At 57.6% G+C, this 25,164-nt stretch overlaps 5 protein-coding genes across 5 annotated transcripts; 1 reads left to right on the top strand and 4 right to left on the bottom strand.

Moving 5' to 3' along the window:
* Positions 1–53: 53 nt before the first annotated feature.
* Positions 54–955, top strand: map1lc3c (microtubule-associated protein 1 light chain 3 gamma). Its single transcript, XM_085912013.1, has 4 exons — positions 54–205; positions 291–346; positions 416–522; positions 708–955. Exons 1-4 carry the CDS (start codon positions 142–144, stop codon positions 871–873), a joined length of 393 nt encoding a protein of 130 aa, XP_085768139.1. The 5' UTR covers positions 54–141; the 3' UTR covers positions 874–955.
* A 383-nt stretch (positions 956–1,338) lies between these two features.
* LOC147057541 (ras-related protein ORAB-1-like) lies at positions 1,339–4,315 on the bottom strand. Its single transcript, XM_085911573.1, has 6 exons — positions 3,906–4,315; positions 2,933–3,005; positions 2,640–2,735; positions 2,434–2,529; positions 2,169–2,300; positions 1,339–1,978 (listed from the first exon to the last, which is right to left on the bottom strand). Exons 1-6 carry the CDS (start codon positions 4,115–4,117, stop codon positions 1,784–1,786), a joined length of 804 nt encoding a protein of 267 aa, XP_085767699.1. The 5' UTR covers positions 4,118–4,315; the 3' UTR covers positions 1,339–1,783.
* A 352-nt stretch (positions 4,316–4,667) lies between these two features.
* On the bottom strand, positions 4,668–7,991 carry ppp3r1b (protein phosphatase 3 (formerly 2B), regulatory s1ubunit B, alpha isoform, b). Its single transcript, XM_085911574.1, has 6 exons — positions 7,819–7,991; positions 7,123–7,162; positions 6,358–6,534; positions 6,239–6,298; positions 5,845–6,029; positions 4,668–5,721 (listed from the first exon to the last, which is right to left on the bottom strand). The coding sequence occupies exons 1-6, from the start codon at positions 7,819–7,821 to the stop codon at positions 5,674–5,676; spliced, it is 513 nt and encodes a 170-aa protein (XP_085767700.1). The 5' UTR covers positions 7,822–7,991; the 3' UTR covers positions 4,668–5,673.
* Positions 7,992–8,208: 217 nt separating this feature from the next.
* On the bottom strand, positions 8,209–9,732 carry cnrip1a (cannabinoid receptor interacting protein 1a). The gene is made up of 3 exons (XM_085912160.1): positions 9,516–9,732; positions 8,790–8,934; positions 8,209–8,653 (listed from the first exon to the last, which is right to left on the bottom strand). Exons 1-3 carry the CDS (start codon positions 9,692–9,694, stop codon positions 8,489–8,491), a joined length of 489 nt encoding a protein of 162 aa, XP_085768286.1. The 5' UTR covers positions 9,695–9,732; the 3' UTR covers positions 8,209–8,488.
* A 29-nt stretch (positions 9,733–9,761) lies between these two features.
* Positions 9,762–22,570, bottom strand: LOC147057538 (voltage-dependent T-type calcium channel subunit alpha-1H-like). Its single transcript, XM_085911628.1, has 33 exons — positions 22,554–22,570; positions 19,487–19,670; positions 19,254–19,387; positions 18,953–19,050; positions 18,631–18,790; positions 18,234–18,528; positions 18,059–18,151; positions 17,551–17,995; positions 16,960–17,207; positions 16,737–16,888; positions 16,387–16,572; positions 16,193–16,310; positions 15,956–16,111; positions 15,778–15,865; positions 15,566–15,708; positions 15,164–15,465; positions 14,952–15,075; positions 14,797–14,865; positions 14,551–14,732; positions 14,352–14,478; positions 14,139–14,264; positions 13,983–14,072; positions 13,693–13,885; positions 13,368–13,519; positions 13,183–13,292; positions 12,962–13,095; positions 12,816–12,886; positions 12,520–12,598; positions 12,264–12,385; positions 11,906–12,169; positions 11,711–11,837; positions 11,179–11,627; positions 9,762–11,083 (listed from the first exon to the last, which is right to left on the bottom strand). Exons 2-33 carry the CDS (start codon positions 19,640–19,642, stop codon positions 10,619–10,621), a joined length of 5,658 nt encoding a protein of 1,885 aa, XP_085767754.1. The 5' UTR covers positions 19,643–19,670; positions 22,554–22,570; the 3' UTR covers positions 9,762–10,618.
* Positions 22,571–25,164: the final 2,594 nt, after the last annotated feature.

The raw sequence follows: 25,164 nt of genomic DNA, 5'->3' as shown, positions 1-25,164 counted from the left end.
TAGCCGGCAGACCGACGCCACGTGCTCATCAGCTGATGCGCCACAGCCGCGTGTGCGTGCGCGTGCGCGTGTGGACGCCGATTTAAAATTGAAGCCTGGCGCGCGCTCACGGTCGCGCCCACCCACCCACCGGTCCTCGTCATGCCTCCGCTGGAGAGGAGCCAGCAGCTGCACAGCAAACCCTTCAAGCAGAGGAAAAGCTTCGGTAAAGCAACCCAGCCGACAGAAAGAAAGAAAGAAAAAAAAGAAAAGTGTTGAAACGAAATGCTTGTCTTTTGCTTTGAGTGCAGCCACCAGGAAGCAAGAAGTGGCGGGAATACGCTCCAAATTCCCCAACAAGATCCCGGTGAGTCAACCAATGAAGAAGAGCTTTCGGTTGAAGATGTACTGCTGACATGCGACTTCCTCTTCTCAGGTCATCATCGAGCGCTACGAGCGGGAAAAGTTTCTCCCTCCTTTGGACAAAACAAAGTTTCTTGTTCCACATGAGCTCACCATGAACCAGTTTGTCACCATCATCAGGTAACCTCATACTAGTAGAATTTAGTCGAAGCAAGCGGAATCGAACGAATGAAACAAGTGGATCCCATTGGGTGTGGCCACCACCAGAGGGCAGTAGTGTGCCTGCCCACATAGCAAAGACTCGACTTTTCCCGCTGCCAAAGTTGCCATGAATCTTTGGAATATGCTCCTCCTCCTCTCCCCAGGAACCGCATGGCGCTGCTGCCCACGCAAGCTTTCTACCTGCTGGTGAACAACAGCGGGCTGGCCAGTATGACACTGAGCATGGCTCAGGTTTACGAGGACCACCAGGATGACGACGGCTTCCTCTACATGACCTACGCCTCCCAGGAGATGTTTGGACACATTTAGCACAGTCGCAATCCCCGTGTCAGTGTCTATAGAAAGAACGTTTTGTGTCTTTTAATAAATAAATCTTATGTATATGTCAGCAGCTTTTGCATTTGGAGTCATCTTTTGTTCTGCCGGTCAAGTGTCGCTGCCGCGCGTTTTGTTTTTGCGTTTGCGGCAAATGGCCCCGGGTGCTCCGGAGACCTGATGAAGACCTGATGAACGCAGCAGAGCTGAGCGGCCACACCAAGGGGGGAAAAAATGTCATAACGGGAAAAGAAAATCTTTGGGGATCTGAATAGTTTATTTTTTAAAAGATGAAGCAACAAATCACCCGTTGCGCATCAGCAGGCCCAAATGACTGACTCAAATTTGGACTACAAATGGTTTAGAAATGTCATGGATTGTTGGTTGTACCGCCAGTATTTTCAAAGCGTGATTGACGCTCCTAAACAAAGTGGGGAAAAAAAGTAGAAAAGTCGTAGCGGGCGAGGTATCAAACATCTCCTTCATGGTTTAATGGACTTGGTGTCATATATACACTTTACAGATGGCCGGGCCACGACGGAGCACACGTCGGCCGCTTAGCGTCATGCTAGCACACAGCGGCACGTATTTACATTTAAGGGGGGGGGGCGTGGTTGTCGGGCCCCGCTAAGAGCAGCCAGAAGGCACGAGATGGAAGATCGCGCCTGTGCCTGCGTGTGCTGCATTGCAAAATGAGGACAATGTGAAGAGACAAACAAAAAGAAAACAAAAGCGTGGGTGTGGATTAAAAATGGGACCTGCACAGGTGAAGTGTGTGAAGACAAAAAAGCAGACTGCCAGCCAGCTTCCGTGCTCTTGCTGACTCGGGTGTCCAATTTGTTTTACTGCGGCTGCACGCAGCAGAGCTCCTCGTGGCGAGCTCGCCGGCCGCCCGCCAGCCAGATCAGCAGCAGCCTCCGGACGAGGTGTTGACGGGCTTGCTCTGGATCTTGACGTTGGACTTGTCGGTGCCGGCGGCGGCGCCGGGGCCCATCCTCTTCTTGATCTCGGCCGCCATGGTCATGAAGGCCTGCTCCACGTTGGTGGCGCTCTTGGCGCTGCTCTCCAGGAAGGGGATGGCCAAGCCGTCGGCAAATTCCTGGACAGCGGCGGCAATGGCAACTTCAGAACGTCGTTAGGGAAGGCCGAAATGTCGGCCAACGGCCGGCATAAAGATGCCCGGCCGTCAACCGGAGCGCTGGTGATAACGCGCTCGCTCATATAAATTGGTGCGACGCGAGCAAGCACGGAATGACGGACGGACGGGCGGGCGGGGGTGAGGTGATGACCTTGGCCGTGGTGTAGTCCACCACCTTCTTGGTGGTCAGGTCGCATTTGTTGCCCACTAGCAGCTTGTTGACGTTCTCGCTGGCGTAGCGGTCGATCTCCTGGAGCCACTGCTTCACGTTGTTGAAGGACTCCTGAAGCCCAATTGAAAAAGACTTACTTCTCCGCCAAAGCGGCTGGATCATCTCCCGTCCGATCCAAAGTCAATATTTGCTGCGCCGCCGGGACGCAGACGAGGGGACGCGGACGAGAGCCCGCCCCGCCCACCTGATCGGTGACGTCGTACACCACGATGATGCCGTGCGCGCCTCTGTAGTAGCTGGAGGTGATGGTGCGGAAGCGCTCCTGGCCGGCCGTGTCCCACTGCCACAGCAAGACGGGCCGCAGCGGGCGGCCGCAACGTGTTAAAGGTCCGTACGACGGTGCGCGCGCGCGCGCGCTAGCGAGCGCCACAGGGCCGCCCGTCTGCTCACAATCTGCAGCTTGATGGTCTTCCCGTCCAGCTCGATGGTCCGGATCTTGAAGTCCACGCCGATGGTGCTGATGTAGCTCTCCGTGTACGTGTCGTCCTGAGGGCAGGCACACACGTGCGTGTGCAAACGTGCGCAAAGAATCACATACAGTCGCACGCATCAAAACACATGCACATAGACACGCACGCGGGCGGGCGGCCGGGCGGGCGGGCAAACACACGCGCACAAAACGTGCCCACACGTAGTAGTGTGGTTGTCACGGTGACAAACAAAATGACAAAAGAAAAACTTACTGCAAAGCGAAGCAGCAGACAAGACTTTCCAACGCCGGAATCTCCAATCAGCAGCAGTTTGAATAAATAGTCACTGGACACACACACACACAGAGAGAGAGAGAGAGAGAGAGAGAGAGAGAGAGAGAGAGAGAGAGAGAGAGAGAGAGAGAGAGAGATTGCTAAGTATGCGCTGCGTGTAATTTCTTTTCCCTCTTCCTAATTTTGCCACCCACCCGCACAGACAGCGTGAAGATGTTTGCAGTGAATCAGTGATTAAAGGAAGAGTCTAAAGTCGTCAATGAAAAAAGCCATCTGCAGTGTGTCGGTGAGCGAGGCTGAAGGTAAATTTGAATTCCGCCAGAAATACGAAAAATATTCTTCCTTTCGTTTTACCTCATATGAAATCAATCATCATGAACGTTGAGTGATGACGTCAGGCGTGACTTACGTAATGATCAACAACACACTGATGCTAACTTGACTCGCGGATGTGGTAACTTCCTGTTGACAACTCGTGACTCATCGCATCACGTTTTAAAGCTCGTTTGGTGGTCTTTTCTTCTTCTTCTTTTTTGGCCGTTTGCTTGGCATCCACGCCAAGCGTCGTTTGGTTCACAGCCAAACGCGTCAAAATTGTGACGTTCGGCTAAAGTTACGTAGCCGCCCGGTTAGCTCGCTAGCCAGCCGACAAGGAAACTTTGAATCGCCCCAATCATGCCAAAGGGGCGACAACGTGCTGACATACGCCTGGGCGACTCAAACAAAATCAAACGAGCCGAGCCGGTGTTTCTACCGGCAGTCAGGCAAGCAGGCAAGCAGGCAAGCAGGCAGGCAGGCAGGCAGGCAGGCTAACAAAGCAGCTGGCGCTAGCTAGCTCGCCAGCTAGCTTCACTGTAGCTTAGCTTTAGCTTAGCTGCTGACAGACAGCTCAGCCGGTCGCCGGCCGGAGCCTGCTCGGAGACTGCTGACAACAGCCAAGAGCGACACTTACTATTCGGGATTCATCTTCGAGTACCGCTCGGGGGGGGGGGGGGCGCCCGTCACGGTGGATGGATTCGTCTGGACTTTGGTGGCGGCTTCGCCGTGTAATGGAGCGAAGGCGGACGTTTCAGGGTGTCCAGAAGCCAGCAGAAAAAAAAACGAGCAAAAGAAGTGCCGAATCCGGTTGTGGCGCAGCCAGGACGGCGTAATCAAATCAAACATGGCTGTCGGCACCGCCCACCCGGAATCGGAAGCGCGGCATTGTGGGTAGTGTGGTCCTTTCAAGCCGCTATGTCACGCAGCATTAGCAAGGTGCCCTTGCAGGCAGGGCAAGCCCTCTTGCTGTCTTCTTTTAGATTGAAGAGCACGTTCGAAGCGGCAAGTCGGAAATGTCCACAGCGTAAGAAAGAGGAAGCATTTGTGCTGGAATGATTTCCCCAAACGGTGAGCTCCAAATTGTTTGGGACTTTGAGGCGACGCGATGACTTGGCCAAACTACTGCCGTGCGCTTTTTTTTTGTTAGCCACTCCTCCTCCCTCCCTTCACGTGTTGGAACAGCAACTGGAGGCAATACCGCCCCGCCACATTTCTGCACATCTTTCCGTCTTAAACATCCAAAGCGCCACCCTGAAGACCTTAGATTGGAAACAGATGATGTTTTAAAATATGACATGTCTAAATGTAGAAGATGTTTGAGCGTCGTTTCTCGTCCCATGCTCTCACGTCATGGCCAAGGTGCAGACAGAAAGCGAAGAGCGTCTCTTTCGGGTTTTTTCTACATCAACCTTTAATTGGCAACACGGTGTGTTTGAAATGTTCATATTCATCACTAGTCATATTTATATGAGTATTCACATGTAAACACCACAGTCGCACGACCTTGCGTGAAACGAGCCGGCATATCGACCGCTCAGAGTTGGCTTCGTTTGTCGCCAAAACGGCCGGCCGGTCCGGCTTGCGGGCGGGCGACTGCCGCCGGCCACCGGGCTCGCGTCAGCCGATCGCGCCACGGCGAGCCGCGCCTGACGCCCCATAAAGAAATACACACACGCATGCAAACATCACGCATGCGACGTTCGCCGGGAGGTCACGTGACCACCCGAGTGCACGCAATAAGACTTTTTTTTTTTTTTTTTTTTTTTAACTTTCTCTTCTTGCTTCTGTGCTTGGACGTTTAACAGCGAGGGCCTGCGTCAGCCGGGAAAAAAAAAAAAAAAAAAAAAGGCGGGGGCGATTTGTGAGGTTGACGAAGCGGGCCGAGTGCATCAATGTGAAAGACTTTCTGTTTGACATGCGAACAGCAGGCGGCGCCATTGAGCACACGTGCACCACGAAAGAACAAAACCACACAGCAAATTCTACTTTGTAAAAAATGTTTGGTAGCCGCTCAGCAGGGAGATGACGAAGAAAAAACATCAAGGTGGACGCTTCGTCGCTGCGCCAGTGAGCGCGTGCTAACATGCTAATGAACGCGCCGGGCTAACCGACGACAACACAAAGGGCCGATCACAGGCACGTGCGTGCCTCCGGTTGGCACGCTCGCGCTTCCTGTACACGGCAGAATAAATAAAAGCACGCACGCACGCACGCACGCACACGCAAACAAACACGCCGCAAATTGCGGTCGCTCGGCAAAAAACAAAACAACAATAAAAACGCCTTGCGAGCGCTCGGGAAAGTGCCGCTTCCTGTTTGAGCGATTGCCGCGAGAGTTTGGCTTTGTACGGGAGAGGAAGGGGGCGAGGGGCCGCGGGCGCCGTCGAGGAGCGGGAAGCCCGTCACACGTCCACCACCATCTTTTTGTGAATGTCCAGGCCGCCCACCACCTGCCACAAAACAAAGTCGACTGCATGATCATCTGGAGAGCAGCTGATCTTTCAGCAATCCGTGTCAACGAGGTAAGGCCCGACTTGTTTCAACTTGGATTTGTTTTGGGGGGACAAACTGACCGCACAGAACTCCTCGAAGGATATCCTTCCGTCGCCGTCCTTGTCGGCATTGATGATAGTTTTGTCGACGATCTGCTGCAGCTGCGTGTCCTTCAGGTTGTTGCCCACCATCATCTTCAGAACCTGGAACAGCTCGCCGTTGGAAATGTAGCCGTCTTTGTCCATGTCGTAGATGCGGAAGGCGACTGGAAGGCAAAACCGACGCTGCAGACGGACTCGCTTTTGGAACTTAGCAAAAGCGTGACTTCGACAAAAACGTGCAAATGTGACAACAATCTTGGGTTACGTTGGCCTTTCGTGCCAAGTAAACGGAATTGAATTCAAGATCCATTGCACGACTCGCACCGTGGGGGGGAAACCCCCCAAAAATGGTCAATTTCTGGAGTTGACTCACATCGTAACTTTTGCTCCTTATCTCCTTTGACGCTGAACTGAGAGACGCCCTCAATGAATTCTGAAGGGAAAAAGAAAAAGCATCGGCGACGAACAAAGCCAGCGAGAGCGACGACTGACCTTTGAAGTCCACTTCGCCGTTGCCATCCGTGTCAAAGATGTCGATGACGCGCTGCACCAGAGGGTTCTGCTGCAACTCGGGCAGGGACATGAACTCCTCCACGCTCAGAGAACCCGAGTTGTCCAGGTCCAGCTTCTTGAAGCGCTTGCCCAGACGCTTAATCTCGTCCGCGTCGACTGAAGACACAAGCGGACAGACAAGAGACGGACGGCGCGCGAAATCAGATCGGTCGTCGCGAATCGCTCGCGGACGGACTCGCGGGGGGCCTACGCCTCGCCCCCACCAGGACAGCCGCTTCCCAAACTCACCCGATTCGCGGCAGGCTGTGGCCATGGCGCCTTGTCTAAACCTGACTCGGCATCGGGGTTAATCCCCCCCCCCCTCGGGGGGAGGGGCTAATCCGACGAGAGACGCTTCTCGTTTGGCCGGCGATTTTAATCCGGTCGGCCACAATCAACCGATCAAAATTGCCAGGTTTGTACAAAGCTCATTCAAAAAATAGAAAGTGACCTCAAAGGCTTGTTTTTTTTTAATGCCTCTCGTAATAAACCAACTGGACCCCTGCGAGAGAACAAGAGCGCTCACCCCGCAGTTTCCTGGCCCGCATTGATTTGATGGCATCATTCTTCTTGGTGCGCATTTGAAAAGTACATTTTGACAGCGAAAAAGGATGTCACGCGTGCCGAGGGACCCGACAGTCCTTTTAAGAATACTAAAAATACGTCGGGGATCGCGCTGGCGTTTGCTGCTGATGGCATACTTACAGTGGGAGCACATGTCCAGAGCATAACTGGCTTCGTTCCCCTGGAAACCAAAACAACATCACGTTATTTCACAAATTCATCGTCTCCTTTCATCATTGTTTAGCTCAGACCCCAGAAGATTTGGTTGTTTTTCTCCATATTCAGTTTAGTTGATGCCAGCATAAAAAAATAAAAAAACACCCTCGTTTTTGCAATGACTGCACGCACGGTGATGATTTTGGGAAGCCGTTTTCTGTTATTCGCCGATATTGATATTCATTGATGGTTCGGTGATCGATCAATTGCGTCCACTTGCCAACGCTTGTCTTCGCCCACACAATCCCCCGACTTTTATTTTGGCAGCGCTTCTACGACGACCGAGCCCACTTCCGGTTGCCAGAGCTAGCCTTGCTAAGCTTGTAGCATCAACAACAAGAGCCCAGCTCACGCCAAATGGATGCACATCCGAACGCCCTCAAGCATCTTCAAATGTTCGTGTCGGAAAAGAAACATGTCACACTCCCTGAGAAGAGAATCTGATCAATCTAATTTTGCCGTGCCGTCCGTCGGTCCATCACGAACCCCGACGTCCAAGGCCCATCGATCGTATTAGGACGGCGAGCGAGCGAGCGAGCGAGCGAGCGAGCGAGAGAACGGCAGCCTGCAAATGTCGCCAACCCGACGAAACTTGGCCGGCGCGACGTCCTCGAGTCTTACCATGTTGCCTGTCGAGGGGAGGTCTGCGAGGGAGGGCTGACGATCGGGCCGGGCGCTTGAGCTAACGCGGCTAAGCAGGAGACTGAGGAGAGCGACTAGCTGCCAGCCGACTAGCACGAGCGGCACTGCGGCAGGGGGCGGGGCTTCGGCGCCCCAAGACTCGGAGGGAGGGAGGGAGGCGATGGGAGGGGAGGGGAGGGGAGGGGAGGGGAGGGGAGGGGAGGGGCGTGACGTGACGTGACGTGACGTGACGTGACGTGACGTGACAGCCACCTCGCTCGCTCGAGCGACATTTACCCGATTAGATTTGGAAAAAGTCGGTGTTCCCGCTCCTTTCGCGGGTACTGGACAACCTGTGGTTATGGAGCAGATGCTTTTGTATGCTGAGGGAGGCCCGTTTGATCACGTTATCATTTTTGGAATAGGGAGAAGAGACAACGTGGCTCTGTCGTTTCCATAGACTTCTCGTCACTTTTGTGTCACGCTTGAGCGTTTGGCTTGAGAACAAACCAGCAGACGAGTCGACCTTTTGCTTTTCTTGTTGCTTTTATCAAGGAGAAACACAAAAAGAGTTGGCAAGAAACAGGTGAGGGAGGACGCCGGGGAGTCACCAAATTGCACTCGGCTTGGGTGGGGGGGGGGCACGCAGTTGGGGCGCTTATCGGGGCGCTCAGTTGAAGGCCTCCTTGTTGATCCACATAAGGGTGCGCGTCTCGTTGGGTTTGCACTCGTACTCGATGCTGCTGAACTTGTTGCCAAACTGGCAGTGCTCGCGCTTGTAGTAGTTGTAGTACTTGGCCTGCCAAAGCGTCTCGAAGGTGCCGGCGCGCCCAAACTGCAAGCACAGCAAACAGCACAAGCACGTGATACGCCTGCGACCTTGGGCTCGCTTCCACTTCGCCGCTTCACAAAAAGTGTTCTCGAGGTAGGTAGGTAGGTAGGTCTGGCTGCTCGCGGCCGCCCTTACTTACCTGGATGCTGACTTGCACGGGCTGCCGGTCGCCGCTCTTGGTGTGCGGGACGCCTTCGGTGTCGTAGCGTCCGTGGTAGACGACGCCGTCGGCGTCCCGAGACTGCTCCTCCAGCGGGAAGACCACGCCGCCGATGTTCATGTTGCTGACACGCACACGCAAAATCCAGAAGAGGAACTCACTCGGCATGTTTTACACCTCCCTGAATTTCGTGACCGAAATGAAACCAGATTTGGGCGGTGTGAAGTTGAGCCTCGGAAATTCAGAATGAGCCAAACATTTTGGCTTTGCCTCACGACCAATGAAAAATGTCAAACGGTGGAACATGTTGCTTGTGGCCATCACGCCTTTAAGGGGCGCTGAGAGCCGCAGCTGCTTTCCGTTTGTGTTTGTCCCGTTTAAGAAATGGCGAGCGTGCCCTGCCTCCTGCCTGCCTGCTTGCCTGCTTGCCTGCCTGCCTGCCTGCGTGGCTGCAAAGATGATTATTATGGTTATAATGTTATTCTATTAACCACGGTCAGCCAGCACGTTTTCATGCGAGGAGCTCGGCAGCAGGTTCTTGCGCGTCCGTGCGTGCTCGCTCGCTCGCTCGCTCGCTCCCGTACAGTAGTCAATGATCGAGGTCACGTGACGCCGCGCATTTTTAAGACACCGCTAATAACGATGCCGTTTGGGTAGACTGCACCGCGTCTCGGTTCTTTCGCTTGCTTTGTGCGCTTTTCTTACGTGGCCTCGACGTTTCCGGGCTTGACGAGGACTTGGATTTTGTATTTGGAGCCCGTGAGCAGCTTGACGGTTCGGGTTTGTCCGAACCGGCTTCCGTCCACCTTGAAGAAAACGTCGCCGTCGTTGGGTTGGATCCACAACGAGATGGAGATGTGAACCAAGTCCGGGACGTCGTCCATTTTCAGGGAGGGGGAGGAGGTCCGTCCGCGGGGGGGGTCCTGCGCGATGGCTCAGGAGGATGCTGAGGACCACGGTCGAGCGCGCCCAAGCAAACAAGACTGCTTCCGCTCGCGCACTTCACAACAAGAGGTGGGATGTTGACGATGAGTGCAAGTGATGAGCCAAAGTCTGTCCTTTTATTTCGTGTGCAACATTTCATCGTGGATGCAACCAACGTCCTGTCATGTATTCAAAATTCGCCAACGCTGCTGTCTCCATCAAACATAGATTTTTCATTCTTCATTTTTCCAGGCAGGGGCCGCCACCGAGCAAGGTGTTTTCAACCAAGCCCCTCGGACAGACGTTGCATAAAGACGGTCGCTGGGTCTCGGCTCGGAAGCCCGCCCAAAAAGGGTCCTACTTCAGACAGCAGGGGGCAGTCTAACGCTAATGCTACCCTGAGAATACAAAGCCATCGAGCAAGGAGTGAAACGCGACGAGAGAGTTGCGAGTGTGAGCAGGGGTCAAGCCGAGCAGGTCGAGGTAGAGATGCCATCGAGCCTCGGTCACACGACACCTTGCTAACGAAATGAACGTCGGACAAAAAGGCCCAACTAAAAGCATTCGTTGATTTCAACCGTTTGAGATACCTTGAAATACGTCGGAATATTTCGAGCTTTTTGGGCTACCGGGCTTTTTTTTCAACGACTGTGACATGTAAGCTCATAGTAGAATGACAATATATTTGAAGTTTGAAGGTGTCGTGAGACCTTGACAAATCTTACTTGGGGAGGACATTTTACCACCTAAGCATCTTGCTTAACGTCCTTAGGAAGGGACGGGCAGATGGCGTGACAGGCTACTGTGACTGAGGCTTGAGGTGTGAGGCTAGGGCAAAACAAGCAGGAGTACAGAACAAGCAAAAGGGGGCGTGGCCCGCCAAGTCAGTCGTCCTCGGGCTGAGCGCTCGCCAGAGCGGCGGCGTCCAGCGACAGGGTCCGCCTCCTGAGCTCCGCGCCGCTCTCTGTCAACTGCGCCGCCGTGGCGAGCGGCTCCTCCCCCGGGGGCGGGCTCAACCGCTCCTTTTTCTTTCCGCTCCACGCCGGCGAGACGGATGGGCCGAGGAGCCCGCAGGCCTCGTCGGTATCGGGGGGCGCCAGGTGTCTGTGCGAGCACGCTTCGATGCGCCGCACTTCCTCGTCCGCGTCATCCGCCGGCCGGGGCGCCTCTTTTCCCGCCTGGTCGCCGCGACTCCGGCACGAGATGACTCTCTGCGCTTGAGTGAACTCGGAGGTGTGAACGCTGGACGAGCGGCGGCAGGGCGGCGTGGACCGAGAAGACGCGCCGCCGGCTCCGGAAACGTCGTGGGCCGAGCCCATTTGATCCGACGAATCGCAGCGCACGGCCTCCTAGGTGCAAAGACGTTCAAGTCATGTCGCGTGCGTGCGTGCGTGCGTGCGTGCGTGCGTGCGGCGCTCAAAAGCTCACGAGAAAAGACACTGACTTGTCTGCGCAGCCGTCGACCGGCCGCACGGAACGACGTCGGGATCTCCGGGTCGGGGACATACGAGGGGCTTAGCTTGTTGCGATCCAGACTGGCTTCAGGGCTCAGCCACTGAGGGCGCCCCCCGGAGGCCCTGAGCGCCGGCTGTCTGTCCACGCTGCAGCTGGACACCAGGGCGGGCCTGCATTCATCCAAGCTGCCCCCGGCGGAGCTCAGCCGGCGGGGGTCGGCGGCCCGGGCGGGGCCCGAGCGCCACCCGTCCACGCTGCGGGCCGAGTCTAGGCGGCGGGCGGGCGGGACGCCTCGACGGGGCGAGTCTTCGTCGATGCTCCGGCTGAGGCGGATGACGGGGCGGCCGCCGTGTCCCGAGCCCAGCGAGGCGTGGCCGATGGCGGGGAGGGCGCCCGGGACCTGCAACGAGGAGCCGGAGCCCAGCGACGACACCGAGCCTGCCCCGCGACCGCCCCGCGCGGAGAAAAGAAAGGGCGTGAGGCCAGTCGCGGGCCACGCAAAGCCCGCCGCAAAGTCTCACCTGAGTAGCCGTAGGCCGAGCAGGCGTCGTAAGGCACGCACCCGAGCGGCTGCCATCCGTCGCCGGGCAGCGACAGCATGCGGCCGAAGCTCGGCGGCTCGCCGGGGCCACGCTCCTCTGACCGCGCCTGCATCCAAAGCGAGTGCGCCTCACGTGACCCGTTTGCTTCAACTGACCCTTTTGACACGGACGGACCTGAGCGGGCACGCCGGCGCCCTCGGCGGTCTCCCCGCCCGCCGAGGGGGCGCTGTTCCTGCGGGCGGCCTCCTGGCGCTCCTCCATCTCCTCCAGCTGCGCCTCCTTGTTGCTCTCCTCCAGGTGCTTCATGAGGACGGCCACCACCACGTTGACCAGCACAAACTGCGCCGTCAGCACGAAGGTGACAAAGTAGACGGGCGAGATCAGCGGCAGGTAGCTGAGGCAGTGGCGCTCCCCCGGGCGGCAGTCGCGCAGCGTGTCCTTCAAACACAAATATCATCATGGGGCCTGCTTGGCAGGGACGGAGGGAGAGAGGCCGCCCATCCGTCGGCAAGTATGGCCGCGCCTCATTCACCTTCATGATCCCGTTCCAGTTGTCCCCGGTGGACACTCGGAAGAGCGTCAGGAAGGCCATGCCAAAGTTGTGGAAGGTGGCGTGACGGCTCAGGCCCTCGCACGGGTTCTCCTCGGAACACTCTGGAAAGCAAGCGCCGCCGAGGCCTTAGAGCGGGCCGCGACGGGAAACGGGGGGCCGAGGAATGGGGATTGCGTCTCCGATGCATGTTGGGCAGCAAACACGCAGGCACGCGCGCACGCACACGTGCACTAACCCAGTTTTCCAAAGAGCTCAACTCCCAGAGCTGCATAGATGAAGAACAGCAACATGAAGAGCAGACCCAGATTCCCCACCTAGACAGACAGACGGACGGACAGACGGACAAACAACCGTATGACACATATATACAGTACGTGTATACGGTGCCACACACACGGAGAGCGGGGGAGGGGAGCGAGGCGGGCGTGCGTGCGTGCGTGCAGAACCACGTTGAGATCCCAAATGGAGGCACAAGCGAAAGAAAGAAAGAAAGAAAGAAAGAAAGAAAGAAAGACGCCGTTGCCGGCTCACCTGAGGCAGCGCCTGCATGACGGTGTCCAGCAGAGCTCGCATCCCCGTAGCCATCTTCAGCAGCTTCAGAACTGCAATGGGAGTAGAAATGTCAAAGGGTGGGAAATTGTCACCATCCATTTGAGTTTGGAAGAGCTTGAACGCACCGCGCGTGATGCGCAGCACCCTCATGATGCGGATGATGGTGGGGTTGATGGGCAGCGAGGCGTTCAGGTCGATTTCTTCCAGGGTGATTCCCATGATGGACAGCAGCACGATGGCCAGGTCCAGCTGGTTCCACCTGGACAGCACAAAAAGCGCAGGCGAGCGTGCTGGCGGCGTTTTGGCATTCCCTGCTAACTAGCACAATTTCTCATATGAGCGCCACCTGTCTTTGAAGAAACGCCGAAGGCCCAGCGCCACCAGCTTGAGGACGGCCTCGATGACAAAGACCAGCGTGAAGACGTAGTTGCAGTATTTGAGGATCTCCACCAGGTACTGGTCCGCACACACGCGCACGGTGACGCGGGGCGTCGCCTATGGCGATGAGAGCGGGACTGTTGCCGTGGTTACCTGAGGCTGCTTGTAATGCTCCATGCTCATGGTGAGCAGGTTGGTGAAGATGATGATGGTGATGAAGAGGTCCAGATAGTGGCTGGTGCACACGCTGTGGATGGAGCGACGCAGCGGCGAGTAGTCGGCGTAGTACGGCTTCTCCAGGGCCTCTGCGCGCGCGTGTGCACGTGCACCGCTATTATTTCACTGTGTGTGTGTGTGTGTGTGTGTGACACATGCTGCCTCATACATTCTGCCCCCCCCCCCCACCACCACACACAACATGAAGGCGTCTTTGGGCTTAAGCCCTCGGAAGGTTTTTGGCCCAAGTCAAGCAACTCACTGCGGCGCCTCTTCTCCAGGCGCTTGCGTCGCTTCTCCTCGCGGAGGCGTGCCTCCTCCTCCTCCTGCTGCTGGCGACACTTGTGGAAGTTCTCCACCACCACGCCCACAAACATGTTGAGCACAAAGAAGCTGACGATGAGCAGGAAGGAGATGAAGAAGAGCAGCATCCACGGGTTGTTGTTGCGCACGGGCTGAAAATACAGCCGGCCATCCTTTAGTCGCCAATCCAAGCCACCGAGTGGGGTGGGGTGGGGTGGGGTCGCCCGCCCACCCGCCCGCCCGCCGCACCTGCTGGTCCACGCCGACCGCGTCCAGCCCGTCGTACATGATGCTGACCCAGCCGTCTTTGCACGACAGCACAAAGAGAGACATCAGCGCCTGGCAGAGGGACATTTGGTTGACGTCAGATTGGCTAAGAGCGCTGACGGCTTGGGGGCGGCCCACCTGTCCCAGGTTGTCAAAGTTGTACTTTCTGCGGAGCCAGCGGTGGCCGGCGTCCAAGCACTGCGTCTTGTTGGTGACGCCGGTCACGTTGAAGCCGTCGCAGTGGAAGAACTTGCCTTTGAATAACTGCGCGCACACACACGCACACAATCCCGGCCGGCCGGCGTGACGGGAGCCGGCCTTTCTCGCTCCGTGCGCAAACGCATGGCTCACCTGAACGCCCAGAATGCCAAAGACCATGAAGAAAGCGCAGCAGATGAGGACGATGTTGCCGATGGGCCTGAGCGAGGTGATCAGCGTCTCCACCACCAGTTTGAGGCCCGGAGCTCGACTGATCACCCTGAAAGGGCGTGGCGGGCAGGCGCTCAGCTCGCTCGCTCTCTCACGCGGCACGGGCGGGACCGGCTGGCACCTGAGCGGTCGCAGCGTGCGCAGCAGCCGTAGGACGCGCAGGATGCCCAGGATGCGGTTGCCGCCCGCCACCGCCGAGGCCAGGATGTCCGCCAGGGACACGGCCACCAGGACGCCGTCCAGGATGTTCCAGCTGCTCTGCAGATAGACGCCCTCGCCGAAGCACACGCCCATGGCCACCACCTGCGCCAAACCACAGCCGCTCCAAAAATGGCCTCCGAGCGAGTGCGCTTGCTGGCTCGCTCACCTTGATCATCATTTCGCCCACAAAGATAAGAGTGAAGATGTGGTTGGACACGCTGAGGAAGGCGCGCTCCTGGACAAGCACAGAGAATGCCTTGGAGTCAGAACAATTGGCAAGATTAGTCAGTCGTGATCGTTCCCACGGCCATTGCGCGTCACCGTGCTGTGCGGCTGAATGTCCGGCCTTTCCAGCGCGATGGTGATGCAGTTGAGGAAGATGAAGAGCAGGACGATGTGGTCAAACATCTTGTGGCCCATGGTCTTCTGGCACCACAGCCTGAAGCTGCACGCACAGGCAGGCAAAGGCACTGTAAAGAGCGTTTGGACTCAGGCGCTGCGGCGGCGGCGGCGGCGGCTGGCGGGGCCTCTACCCGTTGCGCGGCGCAAAGACGAAGAATGACCAGTCGCCGTGCTGGGCGCACCACTCGGGCTGGTACGGCTCCAGCACTTTGCGCACTTTCTGGTACAAAGTCTGCAAGAGCACAGAAGGAGCGACGTCCTCCTCCACAACGGTGACCCGCCGCTTTCCCCATTCAAAGCGCCGACCGACCTCGTCCGCATCGTCGGAAGCCGCCGCCGCCTCCATCTCGGCCGACCGGCCCGGGCTCGGCGGGGGCCCGTCCGCCGCCGCCGCCGCCGCGGGCGGGCCTAGCGTGTCCCGCCGTCGAAAAAGCTGCCGAGAGAAAAAAAGCCAGCGGAAGGAAACGTGACGAGCGCGTCGGACCAAAGAGACCCACGACGGGGGAATTGTGCTTGCTAAGCGAGCGGCTCACCGGCGACCTCTGCCGCTGGAGGCTCTCCGCCGCACTGGCGTAGATCACGGTGGGCGTGGCTTCCGCCTGCCCGACGACGGGCATGGAGGCCCTGGGGTTCAGGGGACCGTTGGGGCTGCCGATCATGGCCCAGATCTTCAGCTCTTGCGAGGTGAAACAAAAATTGAGTCCGGAGCGAGATGGCGCCTCTCAAGCCGGCGGCGGCTACCCACCGGCGGCGTACAATTCCCTCAGCTTCTCCTCGTCCTCGGAAGACAGCGAGCGGGCCTCGTCGTCCCAATCCGAGCGGCTGGCGTCGCCCTAAAAGCCAGACGCACAAAAGCGGAGGCTCCCGAAAGCAAGATCGCGGCGAGGCGCGGGGAGGCGCGGCGAGGCGGCAGCCGCCCTCACTTCAGCTTGGAAGCCTTCCACCAAGATGGCCACCAGCAGGTTGAAGAGGACGTAGTTGCCGAAGGTCATGAGCGCCACAAAGTAGAGCGCCGCCAGCGGCGTGGTGGACGCCATGCCGTTGTACAGGACGGCGTTCCAGTCCTCCTGCGTCAGGATCTGCCGGGACACACGACGGCTGCGGGACACGGGCCAGGAAAAAGCTCTCAATGTGCCAGCGAGCGAGCGAGCGAGCGGAACCTGGAAGACGGTGACGGTGGCCCAAAGCAGCGAGTCAAAGTTCTTCCTGTCGGGGAGCGTGTCTCCGCTGTCTTGGCGCAAGCCAAACTTGCATCCAAACAGGTGCATACCCAAGATGCTGCTCGGGAGGCGGACGGTGTGCTTGATGGATGGACGGCAAAGCTTTCCCATCCACTGCACCCCACCCCCCTTACCTGAAGATAAAAATGAAGAGCACGAGCAGCATGCAGAAGGTGGCCACGTTGTCCATTGTCTTGACGAGCACCAGCAGCTGCCTCCTCAACGCCGGCAAGAAGCGCACCAGCTTGAGAACCCGCAGCAGGCGGAAGGTCCGCAGCACCGACAGGCCGCCCTGCGCCTGGCCCGCCACCTCCCACACGCTAAGCACACGCGGCCGGCCGGCGGGCGGGCGGGCAGGCAGGCAGGAAGGCAGGAAGGCAGGCGTTACGCACGCACGCAGGCAGGCGGGCGGGCTGGCAGGCAGGCACAAGAGGCCCGGCGGCACCCCGTGACAGCACCCCGTGACGGCACCCCGTGACGGCACCTGATGACGACGATGACGCCGTCGAAGCCGTCGTACGGGTTCTTGACGTAGCCCCAGAGGCCGAGCGCCGTCACTTTGAGCAGCATCTCCAGGCTGAAGACGCTGGTGAACACCACGTTGCTGATCTCCAGCATGTCCGTCAGCTCCTGCGGCTGCGCACATCGGGACCCCTTCAAATCCAATGCTTCCTTCCACTTTCAAAGTCACCAACCAACCAACCAACCTGTTGGTGGTACTCGATTCCCATGGACAGCGTGTTGATGAGGATGGCCATCATGATGCCTCTGTTGAAGTATCGGCTGGCCACGATCAGCTCCAGTTTGCTCCTGACTTGAGCCCAGCATGGCCACCCGCCGCCGCCGACTGGGCTCTTGCTCCGGGGCCGCCACGCTCGGTTGCGGCGGTCGCAGTGCGGACAGGCCGCCGCCGCCGCCGCCGACTGGAGCTCGCCCGGCAGCGCCGCGCGACCGCCTGTCGCAAACACACAACAACCCGTCGCCGTAGCATCCGTGTTTAGCAAGCGCCATGCAGCGTCTTTTTCGGGTTTCGATGTATGTCAGGTGTACAAAAGGCATTTCACCGTCCTTCAAACCAGCGTCTGTCTCACCAAAGCGGGATGGAACAACTCGTTTTCACCGCTGTGCTGCCGTCTTGTGGCCAAGGGTAGGATTACACCCCAGGTAAAAGAGGCGCCCAAAAAAAAACGCCCCGGCCGGACCTTCTCCCAAACTTGACATTCAGGCTACTAAAACACATCGGGGTCACTCGCTCGCTCGCTCGCTAGCTAAGCCCCCACCGGCGGCTGGCTTCTCACCGTGCTCGGCCTCCGTGGCGGCGGCGGCGGCGGCGACCGCTCTCTCCGAGTGCGTGAGGAGCGGCGCAATCACGGGGTAATTGAAGCCTCCGTTACTCGGGCCACGTGCCTCGAGCGGTGGATGCGGGTCGCCCGACACGTGGCCGGAACGCCGCCGCGCCAGCCCGTCGGTCTCGGCTCGGTGGCGCCGGGCGCAGAGCGGGCCGGCCCGGGCCAGCGTTCGGGACAGGCGGCGGCCCGCCTTGCGGCCCAAGTGCGCCGCGTAGCGGATCATCTCCTCGTAGCAGCTGCCCGGCTGGCTGTCGCTGGCCAGCGTGGAGGCCGACTGGTGCAGTTGGCGGGCGCGCTGCTCCGACTTCATCAGTTGGTGCTCGCGCTGCTTGGTCTCCGAGAACTGCGTGGCGATCACCACCAGGCACAGGTTGATCATGAAGAAGGAGCCCACCTGCCGGCAAAGAGACAATCCATCCGTCCCGCGCCAATCGCAAGGCGGAGGCCGCCGGCTTACGATAATGAGGAAGATGAAGTAGATGAAGTTGTAGAAGGAGTGGGCGTCCATGACGGAGTACATGATGTCCACCCAGCCTTCCAGCGTGATCACCTGCCACGGGAGAACCGCTGGAACGCTTTTTCCTATTTGGCTGGAGGTCGTTTGGAAAGCTCGTAGCTTTGCCACGTCTCACCTGAAAAATGGCGATCCAGGCGTAGCCGATGTTGTCAAAGTTGATGGCTCCTTTGTGCGGGTTCAGCTCGCCGGCGCGACACTCGTTGTAGTACCGGTGCCAGTTGACGCAGGACGGGCCGGCCGACGCCGGCCTTTCCCCGGCCGCCAGCCAGCAGGCCCTGCCGGCCACGCGGCGGCGGGGCACGTCGGCGCAGCGCAGCATGCCGTTGTCCCGCTCGGCCGAGCAGATGAACGGGTGCTCGTCGGCGCCGCCCGGCCGGTAGTAAAGGCTCAGCGTGGACACGTCCAGGCGCCTGCGCCGGCAAAACAAAACAAAATAGGCCACCTATTGGTCGGTGGAGCCACGCCACGCCACGCCACGCCACGGAGAAGAACGGGGGCCCGCCCTGACGTACGTCTTGACGTCGTCCGCCATGAAGCAGCGGTTCCTCAGGAGCCCCGCCCACAGCTGCACGCCCACCACGCCGAAGATGAAGAAGACGAAGAAGCACAGCGCCAACACGTTGCCCAGCATGGGAAGCGTGTCCAGCAGCAGCGTCACCAGAATGCGCATGCCTCACCACACACACACACACACACACACACACAAGTCCATGTCAGTGCTTGGCGTGTCAATCAATCAATGCATGTGCAATGCTGGCCAGAAACAAAGCGGGCTGTTTTGAGGCCTGGCTTCATCGTCCTTGAGCTTTCATCCACAGGGAGGGAAGAACTCACTGGGAACCCTGTTGATGGCTCTGAGTGGCCGCAGGACGCGCACCGTGCGAATGGCCGACAGGCTGACGTTGTGGCCGTCCAGCGAGTACTCCAGCATCCTGGAACCGACAGCGGAGCCAGAGCGCCCCCCGCCGCCCGTTCAATCCGGCCCAATGGCAAAGACGCACGCGCACTTGCTTGACATTTCCCGGGCATTAAACAAGTGTCGGCGGCGGGCGCTCGCTCGCTCGCACGCACGCACGCACGCACGCACAGCTCCTGCTTAATGTCAGCGCCGCCCGCACCAGTGTCAAAAACGTACCCCACCACTACGATGAAGAAGTCCAGCCGGTTCCAGGAGTCCCCCAGGTAGCCGTTGTGCCCCACGACCCCCAGCGCCACCATCTTGACCAGCATCTCCCCGGCAAAGAACGCAAAGATGCCGTCGTCCAGTGCCTGGAGGGAGCGAGCGAGGGACCCAGGGAGAGAGGGAGCGAGGGAAGAGCCTCAAGTTTCACTTCAGCCAAACCTCATTTGTCCTTTTGGCCAAGTTACCTGCAAGAGGACGGGCGTGTCGTCGCAGGGCTGGAACATCCCCAAAGTCACGCAGTTGAGCAGGATGGCCAAGATGCTGACGCGCTCGAACCAGGTGGCCAAAAGGTCAAGGGTCACATTTGCAACCTTGACCAAACGACTGAACGGCAAATCCATCTCGAGGGACAAACTGCCATTTGTGACGCTGAATGCCAAACCACACGTGCCACATTGCGTTGGCCGACACTTTGCTCTCAAGAGGGCGGCAAATAAATGAGAGCACAATCCTTCAGCACACAGCGAGCGAGCGAGCGAGGAGGGAGGGAGGGGGAACGCGGGGGGGGCGGCAAGCAGAGGCTAATCCAGTGTCATCCCTGTGCGCACGTTGCCATGGGAACCACACAGCTCTCACCTTGGGACTCAACTGACGCGAGTTTGCCAATCGGCTTCGTCTGGGCCGCTGCAGAACGCATGCATGTCCACACACGCTCGCTCGCTCGCTCGCTCGCGCACACACACTTGGAACATTTGGGGCCCATTGTGCACGCACGCACGCACGCACGCAACAGGAAGCTCGCGCCTGAGACGAAGAAGCAATGTTGTTGGCTCGTTGGCTCGCTCGTTTTTGCACAAGTCGTCGAGCGCAGCCGCAGCAGGGCGGCAAAAGAAGAAAAGAGTACAAGTACGAGTCGGCCGCCCATGCTGACGAGCGACCGGAGCGAGCGGGAGACCCACCGCCACTCTTGCCTGCCTGCCTGCCTGCCTGCCTGCCTGCCTGCCTGCCTGCCTGCCTGCCTGCCTGCCTGCCTGCCTGCCTGCCTGCCTGCCTGCCTGCCTGCCTGCCTGCCTGCCTGCCTGCCTGCCTGCCTGCCTGCCTGCCTGCCTGCCTGCCTGCCTGCCTGCCTGCCTGCCTGCCTGCCTGCCTGCCTGCGTCCCCCCTCCGTTGGCGGGGCGGGAAAGGTCAGGCGGATCAAAGCCACTCACATCACTTGCCAGCCCACTTTCCACCCAAAGCCCTTGCTTACTTAAAGCACGACGAGCAGCGAGCCCACCCGGCCGGCCGGCCCAGTCGTTCGTCCGCACGCTTGATTTTGATGTCCACTTGAAATTTGCCTTCCAAAGGTGCGTTTAAACGAGATTTTGAAGACAGCTAAGGTGTCAAAGTGTCTCTGTCACCATTATTGCCTGGGCAGCGCTCCTGTCAACCGGTTACCATGGCAACATGCCGCAAACACCTTAATTGGCTGGGCCGGGAGGGACGGAGGGAGGGAGGGAGGAAGGAAGGAAGGAAGGAAGGAAGGAAGGAAGGAAGGAAGGAAGGAAGGAAGGAAGGAAGGAAGGAAGGAAGGAAGGAAGGAAGGAAGGAACGAACGAACGAACGAAGGAACGAAGGGGCGACAGCTTCGGCCTACTTTGGGCGGCCATTAAGCTCCAGCCCGTTTTGTCGGATGGAGGGATGGGGAGAGGGAGAGAGAGAGAGAGAGAGAGAGAGAGAGAGAAAGGGAAGGAAGCAGCAGTAGAATCCACATAAACAAAAGGAAACACCTTTTCAATCTTTCATGCACTGATGAATAAATTAGCGTGCACGCATTTCTCGTGTGACATGAAGCGAGCAGCACGTCAAAGTGGCAGGGAAAAAAAAAAAAAAAAAAAAACGCCCTGATTGGAGTGTTCTTCCAGAAGCAAGCGGCTTTGCGGGCCCAAATTCATGATTGGCCGTTTGTTTGGGTTTGAAGCCACTCTGGTACGGTACGCACGCGCTTGGGGGAGCATTTCAAGCCAAATGAGATTTTTGGGGGGGAACGTTTCAAAGAGGTGAGCGAAAGTGAGGCCGTCACACCAGAGTTGCTAGGCAACCGGGTGATTCCTCCAAAGAGGGAGATTCCCTGCCTGAGCCGAGCCGGGCCGTGAAGCTCAAACACCGCTGGGATGGGTTGGATTGTCAGAGTGAGCCTTACGCTTTCCTTCAAATGCCGCCGGAACCTTTCATACCAAGGCCCAAAGGATATGGGTGGCACACGGCCCGCAGGCACCAGGACCTGGGCGGGCTGCTCTGCGTGAGCGCCATCAGAACCACCGGGGCCAGCCAGGGGTACGGCAGCTTCTCGGCTTCCTCCTCCGGCGACACGCTCCCCCCGCCGTGCGCTTCTGGTTCCGAGGCGTCCGTCATGACGGGGAGCACCTGGAAGGAGGGCGCAGCGTTGAGGAAAGCCCACCCCCGATCCAAGCCAACCCGTCTGCTCACAAAACGAGATTTTCTGGAAATCCGGGATTGATGACAAAATTCAGTCCATAAAAAAGATGTGATCACTTTGAATCTTTTCAGATGTCAATCAAAGCAACTCCTGTTTGTGCATGTCCAATGCTGCATATCCATCTTGCTTTGATGACAAGATTGGTGAGGAGGGCCCACCGCCACGGAGATCGTGACCGCCATTGACTGGAACTCACTTGCCAAACCAAGCAAGCAAGTAAGCAAGCAAGTAAGCAAGTAAGCAAGTAAGCAAGCAGATAAGCAAGCAGGTAAGCAAGCAGGTAAGCAAGCAATTAAGCAAGTAAGCAAGTAAGCAAGCAGATAAGCAAGCAGGTAAGCAAGCAGGTAAGCAAGCAATTAAGCAAGTAAGCAAGTAAGCAAGCAGATAAGCAAGCAGGTAAGCAAGCAATTAAGCAAGCAAGCAAGCAAGCAAGAAACACGTGTCGTGCGCGCGCGTGCACCTGAGAGCATTTGCATGAGCACGGTCGACAGCAAAGTCGAGTGCGTGCGTGCGTGCGTGCGTGCGTGCGTGCGTGCGTGCGTGCGTGCGTGCGTGCGTGCGTGCGTGCGTGCGTGCGTGCGTGCGTGCGTGCCGTGGCGAGAGGATGACAGCAAGCAAAGTCTGCCGTCAAACAAATGAATCCACCGCGGCCGGCGCGGCGTGGCGTGGCGCGGCGCGGCGCGGTGCACTCATCCAACATTGCTCACGAGGAGGAGCAACCACTCCAAAGGCTTTTCTTGCCATGCTGCACTGAGAAAGCGATAGCGAACGACATCCCATGCACGCGTACAAAAAGTCAACGGCGAGACCGAAAAGTTCCTGGCGGGGCTTACCGGGGAGCGGCGTCCGTCCATCGTTACTGCGCGTCGGCCGCGCGCCCGGAACTCCCGTGGGAGCCTCGGTGCTCCATGGGGACCCCGCCTCGCGCGTGCGCGCGTGTGCGCTCACTCCAAAACGCAAGTAAGTCCACGGGTTGGATGAGGGGTCATCGAAGTTAGGACCACGCGACCCCCCGACTGCCTGCGAGGCTGCCTGCCTGCGAGGTTGCCTGCCTGCGAGGCTGCCTGCCTGCTTGCCTGCGTGGCTTGCCTGCGTGGCTGCGTGGCTGCCTGCCGCTTGTCTGCACGCCCTCTCAGCCGCCGCCCGCTGGCGTTCTGATGTCAGGTATAGGAGTTGGCCAGCACCGGGGGGAGAACCGGAGAGTGAGGGGGAGAGACAGAGTGAGCCCGACTCAAGCCAGCCAGCGGAGCGAGCGAGCGAGCGAGCTCGGCAACACCGGATACTGCGAGTTCCAAAATAAGAGTTTCTTAAACTTACTTCCGGTACACGAGGCTCCATGTCACATCCCTGCTCGCTTGCTTGATTGATTGATTGAATGAGCAATCTATCTGCTGCGTTACCTCTCAAGAAACTTTCAACGTTAACTCTTGATCAATGTCTGCTCAAGCCTAGTTTATGGACAATACATCCACATGAATGAAGTAACCATCCATTTGTCATCATCGACGAGCGAGCGATTGATGATCTTATTATTGTCATTGGCAGAGAAGAAAAAGTTGGCGCAGCGCACACAAAGCCAGCCACCGACAGACAGCAGGCAAAGCCTTCAAGGAACTCCCGGCAAATAAAAGTGCTGCTGGTTTGGTTAGCAACAGTTCAGGTTGACTCGCTCGAGTATCTCTGCCTCGGAGGAAGGCCATCCGGCCACCTTACGTAATCCTCAGAGGTACGCTTCCGACAACTGATGACGATGATCTCACCATCGCCTCCTTCCAGCGTGACTCGCGCGCGCGCGTGTGTGTGTGTGTGTGTGTGTGTGTTCCGTGAACTCGCGAGTCTCTTTCGTTTTGCTTCCGCGGACTTGGTTCATGCATTTTTCACTGCGTTGCTGTCACCGCGCCGTGTTCAGACGTCGTTTTGCACAATAACACCCCCCCACCCCGTGTTGCCGGTCGAGGATGAGTATCTAGGCCAAACATTATTAACGCCCCCCGTCTCCCCACATGGGTGCGTTTCCATGGCAACCAGCGGGCGCATGGCCACAAAGTGTTTGGTTTCACGCCGCTGTGACGGAGACACACAAAGGCTGCGGGTCATTGTGCCTATAGACTCGATACGCGCTGATCAGTCGGCGGGATTGCCACGGAGCCCATTCAAGGCTACATCCCGGTCACACCAGTAGGCGTTTGATAGAGCTCACGCACGCAAGTTGGAATTTGCGCTTTTCCCCACCCCGAGCCCGCATTTACACTTTGCATAGGCCCGCCCGAGATCATTATATTTTTATTGTCTGATATGATCTTGGGTTTTTTTTTTTGGGGGGGGGGGGGGGAGGATGGTTCATCCTCTGTTGGCATCTTTTCTGACAGAGGGCCAAGTTGCTTAGCAACCTTTGGCCTTGACGACGGTAAGTGATGTCACCCCGACAAAAGGAACGCACGCACCCACGCACGCACGGCCATCGAGCCTCCGAATGTCACAGAATGACTGTTATAATGGATGATAATCTGTGCAGGGGTTAAACTATATAGATGAATGTCTGCCGTGTCCGTGACCTTTCATACGTGTTGTTGGAAGAGTAAAGCAAAGCAAAGCAAAGCAAAGCAAAGCAAAGCCATCCATCTGCTCGTGCTGGGTCGGCCCTTTCACCGCCGCCTTTCACCGCCGCCTTTCGTAGCTTGATGTTGACACGGAAGCTCACAGCGCCGCGCAGTGGCCACCTTCTTGGATTTACTGCACATGGGGTTGCCTCGCCGAGAGCAACCTTTTTTTTTTTTTTTTTACGTCGACAACGTGCTCTCAATCATCAATCAAATTGAAATCTCGTGAAGCCACTTGACTTTTGTAGTTCAAGCAGAAGACTTTCCAAACATGCATGTTTTGACCTCACCTCGCGCACTCGTCGTGATGCAGGGGCCGCCCGGCCGGCCACTTTGGGGAGTGAGAGAAAGACCGTGCTCCTTGTGCAAAAGGCCCGATTCCAATCATCAGCCAGCACTTTGGAATCTGGTGCGTTGTTGTTGCACTTGGGACGGCGGCTCTCTACGACCAAACATGCACGTTCGCTCAGCGCAGCGCAACGCAACGCGCGGCTCCCTCCGTCTCTTGCTCAACATAAGTTGATTTTTTCTTCCTCCCCCAGTAAATCTCAAGTACCTTGAGTTTATTGAACCATGTTTGAGTTTCCACAGCAAATCACGGTGAAATGCACATTTCTTTTACAAAAGTTTTTTTTTTTTTGCCTGCCAGCAAAGGATTTGACGTCAATCTTGTCAAGAAATGATCAGAGGCATTTAGTTCTCCATCCAAACTAGTAGATTGGTTTTTAATGCCGGAAGCTATTTCAACGAAAAAAGGTGGCCTAGAAAGTGATCTCCAATGCCGCTGTGTCGGTCGGGTGTATTACGTTTACGTTGAATGTTCAATCAAAAGAAGAACGAGGGC

This window comes from Syngnathus leptorhynchus, chromosome 5 (assembly GCF_054491065.1).
Source record: "Syngnathus leptorhynchus isolate UIUO chromosome 5, UIUO_Slep, whole genome shotgun sequence".
Taxonomy (NCBI): Eukaryota; Metazoa; Chordata; class Actinopteri; order Syngnathiformes; family Syngnathidae; genus Syngnathus; species Syngnathus leptorhynchus.
This window is presented reverse-complemented; position numbering and strand designations above follow the sequence as displayed.